Source organism: Rissa tridactyla, chromosome 8 (assembly GCF_028500815.1).
Source record: "Rissa tridactyla isolate bRisTri1 chromosome 8, bRisTri1.patW.cur.20221130, whole genome shotgun sequence".
In the NCBI taxonomy this organism is placed as follows: domain Eukaryota; kingdom Metazoa; phylum Chordata; class Aves; order Charadriiformes; family Laridae; genus Rissa; species Rissa tridactyla.
Genome location: NC_071473.1, coordinates 49228658 through 49248815, shown reverse-complemented (window position 1 = coordinate 49248815; position 20158 = coordinate 49228658). Strand labels below are relative to the sequence as shown.

The following is a 20158-nucleotide window of genomic DNA, read 5'->3' as shown; positions in this document are numbered from 1 at the left end:
GCATTAAATAATTCACTGTGAGAAAAACAGGAGGCACTGCTGAATGGCTGTAGTGGGAGCATTTTCAGTGAAGTTGCTCGTCAAATTAAGGTGTTTTCCTCATGGATGAGAACAAATGTGTCAGCCGTTTAAACTGTGAGAGCTTGTGGAGGATTGATAGCTATCCTCTCTTTTATCCAAATCTGATAAACCTCACTAAGCCTATCCACTGATACTCTGTTAACGTTCCCATTTCTTCTCTGTTTAGAATCCGTTTTCTCTTATCTCAGTAGTACAGCATCCTGACAAAAAAAAATGAAGTCTGTTCCTAGGTTCAGACTCCTTTTTTTTTTTTTTTTTAACCTCTGCACTCACGTTTTTGTTCTCATTTTAAATGAAGCTTCAGCACTGACTGTCACCTGCAGCCCCTTGGAGCAGAGCTCCCTGTCACAGCTAAAGCTGTACCTCTCGCAGAGCTGACCAACTTGTCTATAAATAATATATCTTTCTGGATAAATGTTTGGAAGGGAGTTTATTTGTGCTCAGGATAATTTCTGTGGTGAGAGCTTGCATGTGCAATATACAAGTGGAAAATGACTTGAAGATATTATGAGTGAGGGCATCCAGAAGAAAAAAAAACCCTAAGCTCTTTCTAAATCCATATTAATAAAGCCATTACTTTGAGCTAATGTGACACTTTAAACATATTTTAACTATGGATACTCCTATTTCTTGATAAGAATAACTGGCTCTTAGTATTATAATTCTTAAAAAAACTTAATATGGAGTTTATGAGCCTGCATTTTTGCATTGGTAATTTGTACCACTAACAAGATTGTGCTGGTATCCAGATACAGGAGCAGGGCCTGGTTGTGTTGAGGCTGTGCAAGTGCCTGTCCCTATGTCAAAATGTTCACGGTCTGAGTGACTGCAGGAGAGCACAGGAGAGGAAAACAGTAATTATGGTAGTAGTATCACTCATAACTGTAACAGCAGTGCAAGCGTATTATGGTTTTTCCTCCTATGTCTGCTTCTGGCCTCCAACAGCTTGCTTTTCAGATACTGTTCTGGATTTGATAATTCTTGATGGATTTTTCTTCTCAGCATTATGCAGTTGCTTTTTGAATCAGTATGAAATTTATCCAGCATACTCAGTGTAGGCACGGCAAGGCCAGCTGGAGGGAGAAAGCTGCCGTTCAGAAATTCAGAGACAGAAGTATAAAATGTGAATAACAGAATCTTCTGTTTGGGTTGGGTTCTCCTTTGTGCTTTATATCAGCCACAGCTTTGGTGCACCTTGCACAGAAGGAAACAAACTGGTGCTCTATATCCCTCTCCTTTGCTTTTGCCCACTGTTGAAGACTTGCAGTTTCAATTGTGCAGTGCTCAGAGTATCTTTCCTTCAAGGTAGGAGAGAATTTGCAGTCTTCTATGCTGTCCTTGTGTAACCTCCTTCAGACAATGAGTTCAGCTGCAGTTAGCAAGGTCTGGACTTAACCTGAGTGCAGGTATGCCGAAAAAAAACGAAACGATCATCTCAAACAATGGATAAGTCAAATATTTCCTTTGAGCTTCTCATCTCCCCCTGCACAATCTAGCCCTAGAAAAAGCTAGCCCTAGGAGGAAGAAAAGCAGACTGTATTCATCTGAAATAAGGGTCCTGTTTGCCATGTCTGGAGTGAGAAACAACAATTTGATAAGTGAAATCCATTAAAATAAAAACTTGCGCAGAGATTTGTAAAACAGCCTTTGCTGCCCTCCTAGGCCTGGTCTGGTACCAGTATTAGGAAAGCAGTTATTCTCATAAGCAGTACAGCCACTGACCCCATCATACTGTTGAAGCCATTGTCAATGGATAGTAAGGCACTTTACTGTTGTTGTTCACCCATGAACAAGGAGGAAAAATGGTGTGATTTTCACTCTGTGGAAGAACTTCCCAAGGAAGCAATGGAAGCTGTGAATCACTTAACCTGCAGTGGATAAAGCACCAGTGATTAGGGACCCAGATTTGTGTCTGCACAGGCTGTAGTTGCACCGGGGATTAATTGCAGGTATTAATCCTTGCACGTAGGTAGCTAAGTGCCTGTCTTCCTAAATAATTTACTTCCAGCAGGTAGGCTTTAAGTCCACTGCTAACTTCCAGTGCACAAACAATTTTTGAAAATGCAAGCGTCTGCCTTTTTAAAAGAAAAAAGTGTATAAAAATAAAATTATTGTATTTTTCAGTTATTTGGAGCAGAAGTAATTTGTGTCTTTACAATACTAAGTGTGTTGTAGTCATAGGTCTGGTTTAGTCCTCTAAAATAGACATCAACGGTTAGTAATGTAAGAGTAGTCTTGAGTTTGCTGGCTTGGAGGTGTTGCCTTCCTCTTTCTTATTTCCCTGGTTGAGCTTTTTTGCTCCCAGTGTACCTAACCTTTGTCACAATGGATTGGATGAGCTTAGGAATGCGTTTACTGAGACTAAAAAGAGAAATTAAATATGAGAGACCGTAATTAAAGCATCACAACTTGGGGTCAGTCTGGACTTACTAACTACTGCAGAACTTGTTAAATCTCGGCTAAGAGAGATATTAACCAGTGTTTTGTCAGCCGCTCAGAAATGCAGAGAGCATTTCAGCATGGCTTTAGAATAGAAGAGCTACCATCCTGTAGCAGCTGAAATGGGCATTGCACCCCTTTAATGCACACATCGCTTGTTCTTCCTGACAGGAGTCTGGGGTGCTCAACAGAGAGAGCAAGGCTCTGGCCCCGTCTCTTCTGATTGTGCTACTGGTTCTCACCTGGACCACTTCTTGCACCCAGTATGGAAATTGTGTCTTGCAGATGAGGAGTTGGAAGTGTACCCAATAGTCAGATACAGTGAAATGATGTATTCATATTGATAGCATAATAAGCTATTTTCCCATACTGTGATTTTTTCTGCTTAACTATGGTGTAGAGACAGCAATCCGTGGGAACCTGTGCAAGTACCGGACATACTTATACTGATCTCGTAAAGTTGTCCCAGGGTGAGACCCAGGAATTCCTGCAGGAGTCTTATGACAGTGACAGCCTCACTACCGAGAACATCTTCTTTTGGACCCTGGTCTTCTGGCTTTTCATTGCTGACCATATATCTCAGAATTAGTTCTAGATTTTCAGCTCTATGATATGATATGCCAGATTAAAAGTAAACAAACTGGGTAAAGGTTTTTAAATTAATAAGGAAAACAACAGTAAGCACATTCTTGCTCAGCTGTAAGCTACATGACCTTGCTATGGTAGCTCACAGCCTTCAAATTTTCATAGTGTATATATGTATAACACTTATAAGATCCTCAGGGCAGAAACTTTTCACTGACTCCTTTCTGGCAAAGCTCCAGGCATATGTGTGATGCTCCATAAAAAGCAGCAGTGCCTACAAGTAAAGGGTCCTTTCCTTGGAAGGTCCAAGTGCAGGAAACTTTCAGAGTCAACTCTTTCCAATGCTCTGCTCAATAGCCCTCGCATCACCTGAGAGCCAGTGCCAGAAGGCAGAATTTAAAGCAGGCTAAAGCTGGTCTGATCCCTCCAGCAGATCCACCTGGTGATGAGCTAGCTGAAGTGGAGAAATTACAAAGCTGATGTAAAGCCACCTTCCTCCACACTGCCCCTGTGCTCACATGAAGTGACCTTTCTGTTGGCAGTTAAATCATTTTATCATCTTTTATCATTGTCCTGTTGCAATAAGGAGCATCGTGTCATCTCAGCATCATTTTCTTCTTGACGCAGTAAAAGGTACCTGTGTTTTGCGTCTGAGTCACGCTTCCAGTGCTACTTATAGGGATGCAAACATAGGTGGGGATAATGTAGCACTAATTTTATCTTCCTCTGCAGCATGATTAATACATGGATTCATCAAAGTTAGGAATTCTGTTACCTTCATTAACAGGCCAGATGCACAGTGATGTACTGTTCCTCAGTCAGCTCAGAGGGAAATCAAACCCAAAGGAGTTGATTTTGCCATATATTCTCCCTGAGAAACCCACCAATTTTAGTTGGCTTAAAGCCCACAGTATTGCATTTGTGCCTGTAGAGGAAATATTTATCTACTGTCACTATTCGTGATTATTTCAGCATGTGATTAAAAGAGACATGGTTGGCCTGAAATTTCTGTCATTTTATAGAAGGTAGCTGTAACTTGAGTATACTTACCGTGGTGGAGGAATCTACAATTATTTCCAAGAATGGAGAGAAAATGACTGTAGATTTAACAAATGAAAGTCCTTCATAAATAAGATAAGGTAGCACAGCAATGATATCCTCTGGGCTTTACATGATGTTTAATTACTGGACAGCTGGAGGGATTAATGCCTGTGCATTATGCCCTGGCTCTCAGAAATTAAACATGTACAGCTGCCACTTTATCACTGCTTAAAGTATTAGAGCTCCTTCAAAAGCGGTAGTAATTGCAGAAAAATCCCCATTGTTATTTAGGAAAAATCTCAGCCCATAATCATATTTGTCCTGAGTTCCTTCAGAACAAAACAGCAAGAAAAATGAGATTGGTAGTTACCTTTAATTGCACTCTTACAGGAAAAATGAAGGTAGTTGCATTTTTAATATATTGGATGCTTGTTGTAATTAAATGTAAAACACTGCATGAACTTAGATTAGAGGTAAGATAGTCAAGAATTAAACTCTAAAGCCATGGCCTAAGCTGTGCCAGGGCTCTACCTGCAGAAGGTTAGGGCAAAACGGCTTTATTTTCCATACTGCTGTCTCTTGAGCTTAGGTTTAAAGAAAGAACAGACATGTAACATTCTGCAAACGGAGTTTCCCAGTACAGAGTGGTGCCTCACTCACCCCGGCAGGCTTTGGTGGTGGCCTCTGCACATTTGCTCTGTGCTAATCCCTCAGTTACAGATAAATAGTCTGTATCGGTATGTTCCATGACTAATTTATTATTTAAAGCGTAATAGACAAAAACACAATATGAAAACAAGACCATTTAGAATTTGGTACTTCTACAATGTTCCCCTGAAGGTGCGCTAGGAGGAAAGAGTAGAGGCAAAGAACACGCTGCATGCACACTCTGTCGCACACACACAAGTCCTACAGCCCGCAAATGATAGTTTTTCACAGAGTTGTGGAAGAGTGGTGTGAAAGAACTGGTTTTATACAAATATTGTGGATAATTAAAACAAAAGCCTAATACTGCTGGACTGCATGTTACCTGTGCACACACACAAAAGCTTTGTCCTGCTGCTGTTTCTGTACTTTAGCTGGAGAAGTTGTCTCTGATTCTTTGGATTTCCAGTCTCATGTATCATGCTGTCAGAGGAGCAAAAATTGGCCTGTAGTTATGTTTATCTTCTGGGCAGTCTATCTTTCAATAGTTAGAGCTCTTGGAGTTGAAATAGCCAAGAAATTGCATCTCTTATTGCCAAATACAATTGTATTTCATGTCCCTGAAGTGCTTTCTTCATAAGAATGGAGCTATAATTCTGAGCCTGTTCATCCAAAAAGCAGGAATCTATTAGTTTTATTAAGGGAAATCGTCTGTAGCTGTCAGTGCCAACGATCGTGTTATGATGGGAGATACGTGGGTAGGACTTCCATCGTTCGGTGGCCATGGGTGCCTATGCGTTACACTAATTAACGAGTGCTTAACAGTTATGCTTCCTGAGCATATGATCTGCAGACTGAATCAAAATCAGTTAGCTTGAACTCAGTACAGTCCTACGCAGGAGAGGACCGTGTAATATTTGATGCAAAACCAAAGAAAAGCTGTTTTGTGAGTCACGTTAACGGATAAAACAACATCTGAAAATTATCTTAGTGGCTAAAAAAAAAATTTTCATGCCGAGGAAGATAAAATGGTTGGATTAACTTTGCTTATATCTTGCAAAGAAATTTTTTTATTTGATAAAATATAACTGGGAAAGTTTAGCTCACAATAAAAAACACTTCAATACACTTCTTTTTTCCAACAAGTTGAAAGTAATTGCTCATGTTGTACAATTGATTCTTCATCTCAGCCCCAAATCACAAACCAAGCAAAGCGCTGCCTTCTATTTCAAAGCCACAGAAACTGAAGGGCAAATCCTAATGCCATAGAAATCTCAGTGCTATTAAAGAGAGTGCAGTTAGCACACGACCCTTACACTTTTAATTGCAGTGAGTGTCACTCAGTGCTTAAATTTTCCATTTGAGTAGAAAATCTAGGACATTTTTTTCTAAAAATGATTGCCGTTCTTTTGTGGAATTGTGGGTACATTATGTGCATACGTTGTTTGCATCAAATAATAGCTGTGCCCCCTAATATCACATAACTGAAAATAAGTAGGGGCTGGTAGTTTCCTGAAAAGTCTGTTAATCTCTCCCCCTCCCAAAACCACCACAGTCATCTTGTCTTTATAGACCCGGTCAATACAGTATGTGCTTCATAACCTGGAATCTGGCTACACTGAATTCTGCCAGTTGTCTCGTCCTGTCCTCAATGCTGCTTTTTTAAGGTACTTTTCCCTTCAGATCAGTTGCCTTGCAAACTCTTTCATTTCAAAAGCATGTTTTTAATTGTTACTGCACATACATTCAAGCTCATTTTGGATCTCTGTTCCTGGAGAAATGTGAGAGACGGTTGGGTAAATCGGGGGTGTGAGATGTGACAACTCTCAGCGTTTTCCTTGTTTTGTGTGTGCTCCAGAAGAGTTAATACTGCCATTTTCCAAATGCAGTGAATATTGAAGTCTAATAGTGAAGCAAACTGCAATAAGAAGAAATACCAGAAATATCTCCTCTTACACAGAATTCCCATCAAGCAAAGTAAATTAGTGGAAATGGAGATTTTATGGGGCAGTGACCTCATTGCTTGCAATGTGAACACTGCTTTGTCCCTCATTACTCAGCTGAGTTAAAACCCGTGAGCCCTCAGCGGCTGTAGCTGCCAGATTATCGTGCTGAAGCCAGGCTTTTCTCTCTGCCTTACCTGTTTGGCCCATTGGCTCAGAAACGTGTCCTGAGGGTAGCCAATGTGGCTTTGCTTTGCTCTGTTTCTCACAGATAGGCCTGTGCGGCGATTCCATCAACAAAGAATTCTAGCTAAGAATTTGGATTTTTTTCTTTCTCTGTGAGGTGTGCACAGTTTTCATGACGTTAGAGTGGCTGCATAAGCATTAGCGGTGCATGTAGCTTTGAAGTGTCAGTTGCTGCTCCCTTGTTCCTTATCTGCGTTCAATAAAGATAAGTATTGTAGATTGTTACAAACCTCCAGGATTCCCTTCTTAGTTACGGCCGTGTAAAAGACTCAGTTTATTCTGGTGGAACTGCTCGGTTTTCCAACTGGTTAAACTGGTGCCATCCCTCTGCTTGGGAACGTGTGGGTAAGGAGGAAGCGGCAGGCCAGCCACATAGCTGGGGACCAACAGACATCGGTTTGAATTCCTCGATTTTCCCAGTCATAAAAAAAAAAAAAACAGAGCTTGCAAGTTTTTGGAGAATAAAAGAAATTGTGCTGTCGCTTGCCAATGTGACTGAAGTGTAGCTTTTAAGATTCTGATGAATTCTCTCTCCTGAGCTGGACATAAGAAACCGGAAAGCAATGGAGAAAAAAGGCAGTTTGTGTCTCTCTTAGCGGATGAGCACAGAGTGGAAGTCTGCCCAATGGATGGAAGGTAAGATCGATGGAGTAGGCTTTTCCTGGCAAAGTATCTGCGATTTAAACTCTGCAATGGCAAAATTAACTCCCGATCATGCAGAAAGGTCTGTGCCAGCAGTTCTCGTAACCACAGGGAATCCTGCTGAATCCAAGAGGTCTGTGTACTGTAATGTGAGGGGTTTTGTGTACTGTCACAGGATCAAGTAATGCTCTGTTCTGGTTGCTGAAAGAATATTTATATATTCCTTAGAATTATGGAGTTTGTGTGATAATATTAGAGCAGCTGTTAGTTTCATGGATATTATCACCTGTTTCTGAGGGATTTGCCAAATTGCTGTAATTTGTAAAATTGCCATTTTAATAAGCAAGTCATGTGTGAGGGAATAGGAGCGAGCATGTCCCGTACAGGTTCCAATTTTCAAAGTCAGAAAAGAAACCCACCAAACACACCCCCGCATATTTTTTTTTCCATTTAAATTTTGGGTAGTACCAAACGTCTCTGATCCTGATTCAACTGATTATATTCCAATCAGAATATAAAAGAGTAGTGATAGGTCTTTATCCCCACGAGATCCCAGGGGGGTGTCTTGGATTTTAGCAAAAAAGCTGTATGGTGTCAACCTTAAGCATTCCGACCATGCTGGTTTTGCTACCAAGTTGACATATTTTACCCCTAAACCCTGGACTCACTTGTTCATATTTTGAGGCCATTTTTAGTCATTTAACCAGAAGAGCCTGTGATAAACTTCCTAACACTTTCCTAGTACAAAGTGAAATTGAGGAGAATGCAAGTATAAGTTAGCAACCTTATTGCACCTAAGTAAGAATAAAGACAGGGAAGACATTCAGAGAGTGCAAACCTTTTGTACATAAGCTGCTTCTCTCCATAAATTATGGGGTCATAATTAATTCTGTTTTCAGAAAATTAAACCACTTTGAATGAATATATGATTCTCAGGAAATATATTCTGAATCAGTAAATACGTTTTTGAACCAACTATTATTTATCAGCAGGGACTTTGGCATCTGGTTGCTCCATTATAATTAACTAATACTATGCAAATACTGCTGCAGAGAATTGAAAAATAAGTCATTTGTGTTTGAGGGGAGCAGTGTGGCGAAGGCAGTGAGCGCATGCAAATATTAATCTGCAAGAGTGCGTGAAATGGCTCCTTAGCTACATTAATGATTTGAACAATATCAGGAATTACTATTCCTCCTGCAGTCTTCGTCTATATGGGCTTTTTGGTATCAATCACCATAGCAACAACCACCGTTAGTAGTGAGACTGCAATTCAGCTGCATTATTCCCTCCACGGGAGGGCTGTCGTTTTTTCAGAGCAATGCGCTTCAAGGTCATCTTCATTTACCTCCATCTCTTTGCCGCCCTTCCAGGAGGGCAGCTTTCTGTGGGAAACTTGTCCTTCTAGGCATCAATCCGTGCTTTAAAGACTGGCATTTGACCCAAGATCTGTATGAAATATTCAGATATTTGGTAAGCACACCAATTGTCTGCAGACAAAACAAGTAATTTAGATACAATTAAGCCTGAAAATAAATACCAGTTAAATAAAACTAACATGATGACAAGCATTGGTAACTGGCCTGGGAGTTCCAACTTAATTTAGCCTGTCTGGACTCTGACCTCCTTATCCACAGTCCAGCTCAAAAATTAATTTATGTGGGCTGTGGTAAGCTGGGTTTGCACCTTGTGCAGAGTACCTGGGCAGATGGAGCACAGGTGTTCCACTCCTGCAGCCGTGTGGAGCTCAGATCCTAAACCTCACAGCTTAGGAGAGTTCCTGAAGTCCACCAGCCTCTCCTGCCAGTGTTAAAGCAGTGATAAATCAACAGCAGATCTCTCCCTCCCCAATGCAAATTGTCCTGTGCCTTCTTTAGAAGATCCATTATCAGATTTAAGCAAACAAGAAATTTTGAGCCGCAGTATTTTAAGTTGCTTTGGGGAAGGTGTCAGAAAAATGCAATGTAATAATTTGTCTTCTTTTCTTGTCTTCAGCATCAGTAATTGCTGTTATCCACTTTACCACAAATTTTACCAAAAAATAATCTTTCTTTAAGCCATTCATGTAATTTCAAGTGGAACTGACTTTTTTGGAGGAGAGACATGAATTAAATATCTGACTCTTACTGAAAAGCTAGGAAATATTTAATTAAAGATTAGCAGTGACAGCAGTTATAGTCCATTGTACATAATTCCCAGCTCTTATTAATGATGGATATCCTGTTTATTTCATATTTTGAGTTTTATGCGGATTTGAGGATCCATGCTTGATAGAGACATCCATTGTAGAAATATTGTTACGTACAAATACACATTTTTTGAAGTTACAGTTCTCAAAGAGTGCTCTGTATCTTTAAAGCATTCTGCTTTTCTCTATAAGCACTTAAAAGCATGTGGTAGAATTATCTTAATTTTTTGGTGCAATGCCTGAGCTAAGATTGTCGCTGCTGCACCAGACTGCTCACTAAAGCCTCGGGTTAAATCCTGGCTCCAGGCAAAAGAGAAGCAGCCACTACTGAAACACTAACTCCACAACTGCAGTGTCGCTCTCTCTTTTTGTTAAGACTTCTTCTATCCAAAAACTGCTTCTGCTCCACTTCCCTCAATAGATGTGTCAAGGCTGCAGCTGGAGGCTGTGGCAGTTGCCCCCTATGTACCGGTATATAGTACAAGGCAGAAATTAATGCAGAACACCTCTAGTATATATTGTCTATAGGCCAAGGCACATGTACACTATCATTTAGATGTGATATTTTGCTTCCTAAAACTGTGAAGAACTTTAACAGATTACAGTACTCTACAACATAGCTTTTGTAATTATTCTTGTTTATTGCTTTGAAGCCTGTTGGTTAAACACTTCTTCTTGACAAACGTTTCCAAGATTTCTACTGGGATCACTTCATATTTGAAGTAGGTTTTGCACCTTAGAGTACAACATTTATTAATTTCTTTGGCACTAAGGAAATCAAGCTAATATTTGTTTGCTTTGTTTTGCACAAATAGGCTTACACTAGGACAGGTAGCAAAATCAGAGAATGCAAACAAATTGCTCAAGTCAAAGAAAAAATACCCCCATGATCATTTAATTACTATTCACGTGTTTTCTATTGAAATGCTCTGGAGGCAGTGGAATGCTGTAGTGATGGGACTGCCTAGGTACCCTGACAGATTTATGAAAGGAGATGTGAAGGAAACTGTCCCTGGGACTTTACTTCCCTATCCTCATTTCTCCAGGTGCTATGTAAGGATAATTTGTAGTGCTGCTTTTTATTAGGTTCTTCAAACCAGCACCAAACCCCACAGAGGGGACTCCGAAGAGGACAAGCGTGCTGGCTCTTGCCTAGGTACAGAGGGACTGTAAGCAGCTTTTCTCCTCTGTTGCCTGTTTGTGCCAGAGCAAGTCCCCGAGTGGCTGGAAGCTGCAGGCTTTGCTTTATCCTGGCATGCCCTGCGGATTTTAGCTGTCAGAGAGGATAACGGAAGGGTGAGAGGAACTGGGACGTTATCTGCCTTCCCGTGGCCAGCAGGAGAGCCAGCTGCACACGGAGGTGGACGCGTTCTCCACTGGAGGCACGAGTGACCTGGGAGGAACTGTCCCATTTGAGCTGGCCTGAAGGTGGTCATTAGGTCAGTAAATGAAGAAAAGGGCCTTTTTATTTCTTGAGTTTACCAGGAGGTGCGTAGAGCAGCCTTCTACAGTGAGGGACCACGTGCTCCCATTTGGCACTGCCACTGGCTGCTAGTACACGCACAGCAGTGGCCCCTGTGACAGCTCTAGTGGCTGTCCAGTGGCTTCCTTGTCGTGGCACACTGGTTGCAGCCCATCAGTCTTACTAGTTGTCCCAGCAGCACATGGCTGCTGTAACTGCAGGCAGGAAGACGTGAGCACAGAGAGCTGCTCTTCTGCCTCCCAGCCCTTGTCCCAGTGCAGGTGATGCCCTGTCTTTAGCTGCGCCAGTGAGTTGCAGAGATTGATCCCCACCTAAGGACTGTGGTGGCGGGAAGGGGGAGTTAGCAACAGCCAGGCTGCTGTGCTTGTTCAGCAGAGGGAGAACTTGTAGTCTCTAGTGCTGTCATCACACTAAATTTAATTTTTAAAGAGAAATAAAATAATCATGACCGTGCAATTTTTCTAGCTAGTAATTCACAAGCTTCACTGAGAAAGTCCTCATGAGAGGTTACAAAAGCTGAACTGCTTCTATTTTCTGGCTGCGATTATCCATAATTTTATATCTGTACTGGGATTTGTAGGTGCAGAGGAGGAGCTTTTGTGCAAACTTCCATTGTCTGTATCCCACGCATATGTTTATCAGTCACTAATTTGCCAATGCAGCAGGTTTCTGAAGGGAAGTGCGTACAGACAGAAGGAGGGGTGGAGGTGGGACCAGGAATACAGCGAGGGAAAAAAGATGGGCTTGTTACAGTTGGGGGAAAGGAAATTAATGCACATTTGGAGTGTGAAAATCATTGCAACCTTGCCCAAAAATTAGGGATCAAAGGACTACGCAAAATTTTGCTCAGTGATCAGTTTCTGAGATTCATCAAAATAATGCCAGAAAAGCAATTTCTTCTTCTTAGCCTTGATCTGTTACAGAAACTCTATGTAGCCCTAGAAATATTGCTGTTTCTTATTTCCTTTTTTAAATAGATTGGTAAGATTATAACTGTTACCTTAGATTTCCACTTGGCATCATCTGAAAAGAGTGTTAGGTTATTCATCTGTGTACTGATCAGTAGGTTTAATAGGTTATTTTATTTCTGGTTATGGGATAAGGATTGAAAAGTATACTCAGTGAAGAAAAAGAGCAGAATTTGGGTGAAAGCCAGAGCATTTTAATGGTCTCAGTTCTGCCATGCAAGAGGGTTTTTTCAGATGCCTTTCTACCCGATTGTGCTCCTATTTCACGTCCGTATGAGAGAGGTATTCATCTCCTAATATTAGTTGTCTGATCTCAGTTCCCTCTCTTTGGAGAGGAGAGCAGCATTGGCCCCTCCAAGGGACAGTTCTTATCCCAAGGTAGGTGTCAGGAGTTGGCTGTTGAGGGCATCTCTCTATATCCAAAATACTCTGCTGACTACAGAAGAAGCCTGAGCAACCAGCCTGGACCAGATGATACTTTGGTGTCTAACACTAGATGCTCCTTTGGTGACCACCCTCTGTTGCATTTAATTATTGATGTCAAATTGGGCACACAGTGGAGTGCAGCTGAGATTCTCTTTAACATTTATCTCCGTCGGAGGGTCTTGGATCGTGGCCAGTGCATGGTAGTATTGCAGCAAGGAAGGCAAACCTCTTCCCTTCTAATTAGGCAGATTGCTACTCTGGTAGACACAGTAACATCTGGAAAACCTGGGACTAAGTAGGACAGAGCACAGGGCAGGAGGGGAGAAGTATATATATTGTCATGCTCTGATGTAAAACTACAGGCTGCTTAGTTTAACGGAGAGCCCGGGAAGTTTGCGAGCTAGAATGTAAATAGGTGTCTGTGTACAAGTGAACATGTTCTTAATTGCTAGATAAATAGATTTTCATTCCCAGGTATAAAACAGACATAGTATTTCAGTAGAATACCACTGGGTTCCTGTCGTTGGCTGGAAGCTGGGGTATGACAACTCCCTTTACAGAGATTCTGCTGCTGTCCAGATGCACTTGCCATTGCCGTGTTTGGTACAACCTGAACGGTGTGGTTTATCCTAGGGGCTCTGCAGATACGACAGTAAATAGTTCCGCTTTTGAAGACAAAAAGACCCCCCAAGTGCAATGTTAAAAAAAAAAGTTAATTATAATTTATTTGTATGTATTTATTGTACTTGTAATTTATCAAAGCCATAACTTTCCTGTAGACGGCTGATACTGCAGAAGCAGAATTCTTTTTTAAGTAACTACCTAAAAGTACTTGTGGAGAATTTCTTCCAGGGTTTTGTTTCCCCCACACCTTGATGAAATAAAGGGATTGTGAACTGCACATTGTTGGAGTACCTGAAAGTTTAATTTGATCAGGCTTCTCTGATTCAGCTGTCCATTAGGCTTGCAGAGGAGAGTACTCCACTCAGCTTCCTATCTGACAAGCGCCTCATTTGTATGTTAATGTTGAGTTGTGATTTCCAGGGAAGGCATTCAGTGTGTTGTAAAGGGCCTTACTGGCAGATTGCAGCTAAATTGATGCTCGACTCACTAAATATTTACCCTACACATCCCACTTAATATGTCCAAAACCAGGCACACTGTGAAATCTTGAAACCTGATTCTGTGCTTGTGAAAGTCAGGAAGCTGATAATGTCAATGCCGAGCAAAGCGAAGCGCTGTGCGAGTCCACTGGCGTGTGCCAGCACACCTCCAGCCTGCCCTGCAGCCTTCCCGCTCCTTCCGTGCTGTCACCCCATACACCCGGCCTCAACATCCAGGCAGCGCTGCAGCTGGCCCCCACTTTTCCTACCTGCAGTTCTCGCAGCCCTACTGCCCCTTCTTCAGGGCTACCCGTGGCCCCTAGAGGATGCATCCTATGGCACGGTTGGGGTGATGACCACTGCGTCTTCACCTGCTCTTTGCATTAGGAAAAATGTTTTGGGTTAGGACAGCCCAGATAATGCTTTTGTGCTCTCGCCCTCCTGCTGTTTCTGATATTCCTAATGTGCTAAAGCTGGCACAGTGGTGAGGGGTGGGTTGGAGACCTCACAGCTCACCTGTTTGTTTTTCCCAAGCCTGTTCTCCCAATGAGTTCCAGTGCAGTAACAAGTCCTGCATCTCCATCATCTTCGTGTGTGACGGTGACAATGACTGTGGGGACGGCAGTGATGAAAGAAAATGCTCCCCTCTGACCTGCAACCCCAATGAGTTCCAGTGCAACAACAGCGTGTGCATCCCAGAGCTGTGGGTCTGCGATAACCAGCCGGACTGTGAGGATCAGTCAGACGAGTCCGTAGACAAGTGTGGCTACGATGCCAAGGCCCTCAACACCTGTGCGGCTCATGAGTTCCAGTGCGGCAATGGTGAATGCATCCACCTGAACTGGAAGTGCGACGGGGACGAAGACTGCAAGGACAAGTCTGATGAGCAGGATTGCCGTGAGTGTCTGCAGGGGCAGGGCAGGGCTGAGGGCTCTTCTTTGTTGGGGAGAGGGGCCAGAAGGCTGCTGTGGGCTGTGTTCTAAGCAAGTCTTTGATGTCTATGCAGCAACTGTGTGCCTGACAAGGAGCACTTGTTTCCCAAATCGCATGGCTGGGTGCCCGACCCAGCAGGGTCAGGTATATTCCAGACTCCTTTTATGCTTTTTCCTTGAGGATTCAGAGAGGAGGTGCAAGAGCTGTTGAATGGTACCGTGCCTCAGAAGAGATCTGTTTCACTAGAACGACAAGGAATGGAAAATGGGAAAAATGTTCAAAGCCCTTCTGGCTGCATGGTGGGTCACAGCCTGGAGGTTAGAAGCCGCCATGCTAAAGGGAATACATGATCAGCAGAAAAAAAATAATTAGTTTTCTGCCTCTGAAGTTAGAGTATACTGAACAAGGCAGTCAAGAGCAGCACCTCTGAAGAATCCAGTTTGAAATGCACTTTGAGCTTGGCTTGATAAAGGCACAGAGCTAATAAATAATGGATTTCTTTTCAGCTGGCTTTATGCATTTAACATGGTGTTGTTGGTGTTTGTGGTGTTTTGAATGTCTCATCCGTTTTTAGCCACTAAACTGTTCAAGCTGGTCACTTACCTGAGGAAGGGGAGAGAGACAGACAAGAAAATAAGAGCAAAATGTTTTGCTAAAATATTTATAATCACAAGATTGAAATAAAATAAAATATTTACATAGCTGTGTATATTTAGCAGCTCTGACATTGGGCCACCTCTGGGGAAGAAGGCAGCAACCAGCTGCAGAAAACAGACATTTTTGCAAAAAGGTACCTAACAAAATTTACCATTTTTGCCAGCCCCATCTTTTCATAGACGTGACAACACTGAGCCCAGGGTGGGCAGCTCAGAGCAGCTGTGTGGGAGAGCCCTTCAAGGAGCGGGGGATCAGACTCACTCCCAGGCACAGAGAGGCAAATGTAAATTCAGTGGCTTCTTTAGCAAGCGGAGGAGGATGTAGTAAGTCCTGGACACCGCTTTTTACACTGCAGGAGAGCAGGGAGATGTGCCACAGGTAACCCTGGAGCTGCTGTGCCTTTGAAAGAACCAAGGACTCTTAAAAGAGAGGAGGTGAGAGCAGAGTAGGAGAAGCCAAATATGTTTTGTTAGGAAGAGAGCAGCTTCGACTGAGTAGGGATGGAATAGGTAGGATGTCTTTTCCGTCATCTCCAAGAAGGTGTTACAGGAGCTGACAGAGTCCTTGGGCAGCAGGTACCCAGGCAATACTTCCAGGGTCTGACGAGCTGTCAGCACAGCCCCTGGCAGGCAGCATTGCACAGACAGTGGAATCAGGAGACAAAGTTGGTTCCTGGCATCCATTTCAGTGTAAAGTGACAATAAGGAAGCCACGCAGGAGCATGTCCAACAGGGACGTGCACCACTAGCTGGGTCAGCCTGTGTTATTTGGTGCCTATTTTCATTCCAGACTTCCTGCAGACAATCCTGTACTTGCATCTCCTCCGAATCAGGAGGCAGTGGCTAGGCCTGTGTTACAAACACAGGTGAAGAACTGGTGTCTGGCACAGGCTGCTTCCAGCAAGAGAACTTATCTGTGTCCCACAGGTTGCATTCCTGAAGTGACAGTGACGTGGCAGGATGGCTGAGTTTAAACAACTCAGGAGAGGGGAAAAATGAGCTCCCGTTTATTTCCAAGTGGTGAAAAAAGAGAGGAGCAGCTTAGGGATGGCTTTTTCTGGTGAAACGTCACTAGAATGGGATTTCAAGCCCTGTTATTCAACTTGAAATTGTTTTTTTAAGACTCGTACGAGGCTCATTTACCTTGGTTATTTGCTGGGTGAGAGGAGGGGACTGTGCCCATGTACCTTGCTGAGGCAGAGGGAGCACTCTGCTCCCCAGCTTATTTCCTTGACCTGACAGGCACCAGCAATACCGGCTGAGCACAGATTGCCGAGACGTGAGGCCCAAAAGGAGCGCGGCTCTGACAGCATCCGTCAGCTACAGAGCAACTTCACCAAGTAGCATCTTCAGATATGCCAAGGGCAGCCTCCTTGGGGCAGAGGACACAGCTGGACACCGCTGCAGCACAGCACGGTGCTGACAACCAGTGGAGGAAGGAGGAAATGTGGCAGAAGTGTCTTGAGGCAATTATATCCCTGACTAGCAGAGATTTAGTGCCCGAGGTTTTTTTCCAGTAAGTCTCAGTAACTGCACAATGTGCAGCTTATCTACCCGGGAGAAGCGGGCATGTGAGCCGCTTCTGCTGCCTTCAGTCCTGTGGGCCAGGAAACAGTGGGATTCGAAGTTTTAGCTGCTGCAGTGCCTGGTTGTGCCCTTTACACCCATGGAAACTAGGAACCTCCCCGGTGCCAGAGAGCTGCCTGGGCCTGCTGCTGTTTACACCGCGGGGAGGGGAATCTCTAAGCCAGTAGCCAGGAGAGGACTTGCAGCTCTGAGCACTTGTGTAGCTGATGCATCGTCTGGGTCAGAGTCAAAACTAATATTGCTTCCCCACCCTAAATGCAGCTGTTGGACTGGAGAGTTTAGGGATTGACCTTTATTATTTTCCTCTCCAGAAATCCTCATTTTGAGATCGGTATCGCATGGTATGCAGGGAGTTACAGGTATATGACACTGCTCCATCCCCTTAGCAACAGGGATGGCACAAGCACCACTAGGTTTGACTTGATTAAAACTGCAGCTACCAGCGCTATGTCTTCTCTTGCAAGTGGGAATCATGTAGGGTTTGCACTGTATAAAATAGAGGGATGGGACCTAATGCTTTAAAAAAATGTCACAAGGCCGTCACCAGTCATTCATTATAATCATTTGGGGGGGATAAATGAGTAGAGCAGAAATGAAGGGTGACAATTGGTGAACAGGTTTTGGCAGCAAGACAGCAAATAAATAGGAGGGAATGAGTCATTTCAGGAAAGCTGAGTGATAACATTGAGTGGTTGGGGTTTTTTCCCTAGCATATATATTAAAATATGTATATATATTTATAAAGTGAACATTAGGTTAGATTAATTAGTCCCCAAATCTGGAATGGTTGTATTTTAAAATGTCCTTTGCAACTCACATTAGGGGGTATCCAGGAGGGAGAAAAAATAATGCTTACAACTGACAGCTAGAAAACAGATCCCTTGAGACCCGACCTCACACGTTTGTGCCTCTGGCTCCCCATCTATAAAATGTGATTGATACATTTTGCAAATGCTGGTGTTTTCTTGAGATTAAGTTAATTTGGGGAAGAAAAAACAACAAACAGAAAACAGAAGAAACACAGGCTCTGACTTGGAATCTGGACTGTATCTGCTGAATTTGAGCAGTACAGCTTTGTGCCCAGTATTCGTAAATGGGAAGCGTGTCTGTTTGATGCCTGTTAATTTAGCAGGGCTTTTGTAAATTGTTTCATATTTGATTTGCAGAGCAGAGGAGATGTCTATAAAACTGCTGAGATTTCACTGATTTAAACCCCCCAAAATAGCACAGCAATTTTCTGAACATCTCGTGCAAATAAACAGCGCAGCTCTTCCCTCTCCTTGGGATATTGCTCTGCTTCGGGAATGGCCCTGATGGCGACCTGCTGTCGACTCTGCCAGTGGTGCTGAGATGGGTTTGTGTCCTGGCTTCAGGGCAGAAAATTTCCTGGCCCTCTCCCCTCAAGCTGATGCTCTCCAGGCCAGGTATAAACATAGTATTCTCTCTCCTCCTACTGAAAATCACACCAAAAGAGAAATGCTGTATGAGCATTTTAATAACTTAGTGATCAGTAAGAGTTGTTACTGTATCTCTTCTTTTTGGATGTCCATTAAGAGCCTCAGGGGCTATTCCTCAAAGGTCTGAACTTCCACAGCTCTGCTGGAGTGAGAAGTGAGCCAGGAAACCAAGCCTGGTCTCCAGACTTATGTCTTTTCTTCTTGAAGCAAAAGCTTTGTGCAATGATGTTGTATCGTCCCATGTTTGTGTTTTGCAGTCCTCGTAGCAACAAGGCTGGGAGCTGTGCTGTCATTTTTCTCAGTCTAGTGGTGCTTTTGCAACATTGTCTTTGCAGTTCCTGAAAAATTCTCCTTCGTTTAAATTTGTTTTAGGATTAGAAACCTTTCTATTCTTAGCATCTAGCTATAACTGCTTTCTAGAAGAGCTTTGAAGATTACAACTGAGGACAATTAGTAGGTTTTGTAACGGCTGCCTTCCAAATCTGTGGCTGTTGCCATGCAGATTTACTTGATAAACAGGAGACCCGTTTCTACTACAGGAAAGACAAGACCCCTGTTGGCTTTAATTGCATGTAGCACTTTTGCGAGGGATTAATACTTGTAGTTAGCAATGGAGGACCATCGTTTCCTGTCTCCACGCCTAGAAGTTGCTACATAAAAGGTGAAGTAAACTGTTTTTCATGTTGGGGGTGAAGACAAGAAATAATTGTGGCAAGGGAATTTTTAGCTAGACAGTAGGAAAAGCTTTGCCATGGCCAGGGTTTAGCTTGGAAGAGGTTGGGATTGCCTAGGGAGAGAGTGGTGTCTCCATCATCAGGTCTTTCTCCAGGCAGGTGGTTGTACATGGCAGGAACGGTTCAAGGAGAAGTGCTTCTGCCTCCCTGCAGGAGCTCTCAGTGCCACTTCCAGATCTGTCGTCTGTGATTGTCCCAGACCACAGCTTTGTTTCCTCCTCTCCCTCATTTTTCTCCATTTAGAGCAGCAGTTCCCACATGCTTAGTTTGGAGCTGCTGTCCCAGATGTCCCACTGAGGTTTCCCATTTCTGTGCCTGAGTTTATTAGCTGAAATGTGGCAACACAGCTGGTCCCATAACTATGCTTATTGCTTGCAATTTTTTTCTTGCTTTGCAGCTTTTTATGAATATAGTGCATATGGTTTTCCTCTCCAAGGAGCAGTGCTATTTCCAAACTTTTCTCATGTGAATACTGTGTATTTCCGAAGGCAGGATTTCTCCCTTCCCCCACCAGCCCTGCAGTTGCGGCTTTTCCTGTCTCTTGTGCCCTTCGTCGGTTGAAGATGCACTAGAGCTAAGTCCAGTGAAGCAGCTGTGAACCTGGATCCTGCATCCTGTGGGATGCGATCACCAGTAATGCTGACCCTTTGTGCAACTAATACTTTGTGGTACTGATGCAAGCTCACTTCATGTTTATAGTTCTTCCTGGCTTATCTGAAAGTAGTAATTTTTGTATTAGAGCCAGTTTGTCAAATTGTCAAGGAAGGTCTGCCACGTAGTTCTCGCCTCCCATGTAGTAACATCAGTGCTGACCCCCTCTAGCTATTCAGAGGCAGTGATTTTCTGCCATATGATACCAGGGTGCAATCAGCAAGATGGAAAGGCTAGAATCAAGAGCTCTCCAGGGTGCTCTGCCTTAATAGGATTTTAAGAAAACATTTGCAAGATGGGCTCCTCAGAAGTAAGCTGCGTAACATGTCCCAGGAAGGAGGAGCCTGTTT

General features: G+C 43.1%; 1 protein-coding gene across 2 annotated transcripts in view; it reads left to right on the top strand.

Moving 5' to 3' along the window:
* The window catches only part of LRP8 (LDL receptor related protein 8), a 189385-nt gene that overhangs the window by 148191 nt on the left and 21036 nt on the right, over positions 1-20158 (top strand). For both annotated transcript variants that reach the window (XM_054211318.1, XM_054211317.1), the window contains exon 5: positions 14325-14687. In XM_054211318.1, coding sequence (XP_054067293.1) covers positions 14325-14687 — 363 coding nt within the window. The remainder of the gene's footprint in view (positions 1-14324; positions 14688-20158) is intronic.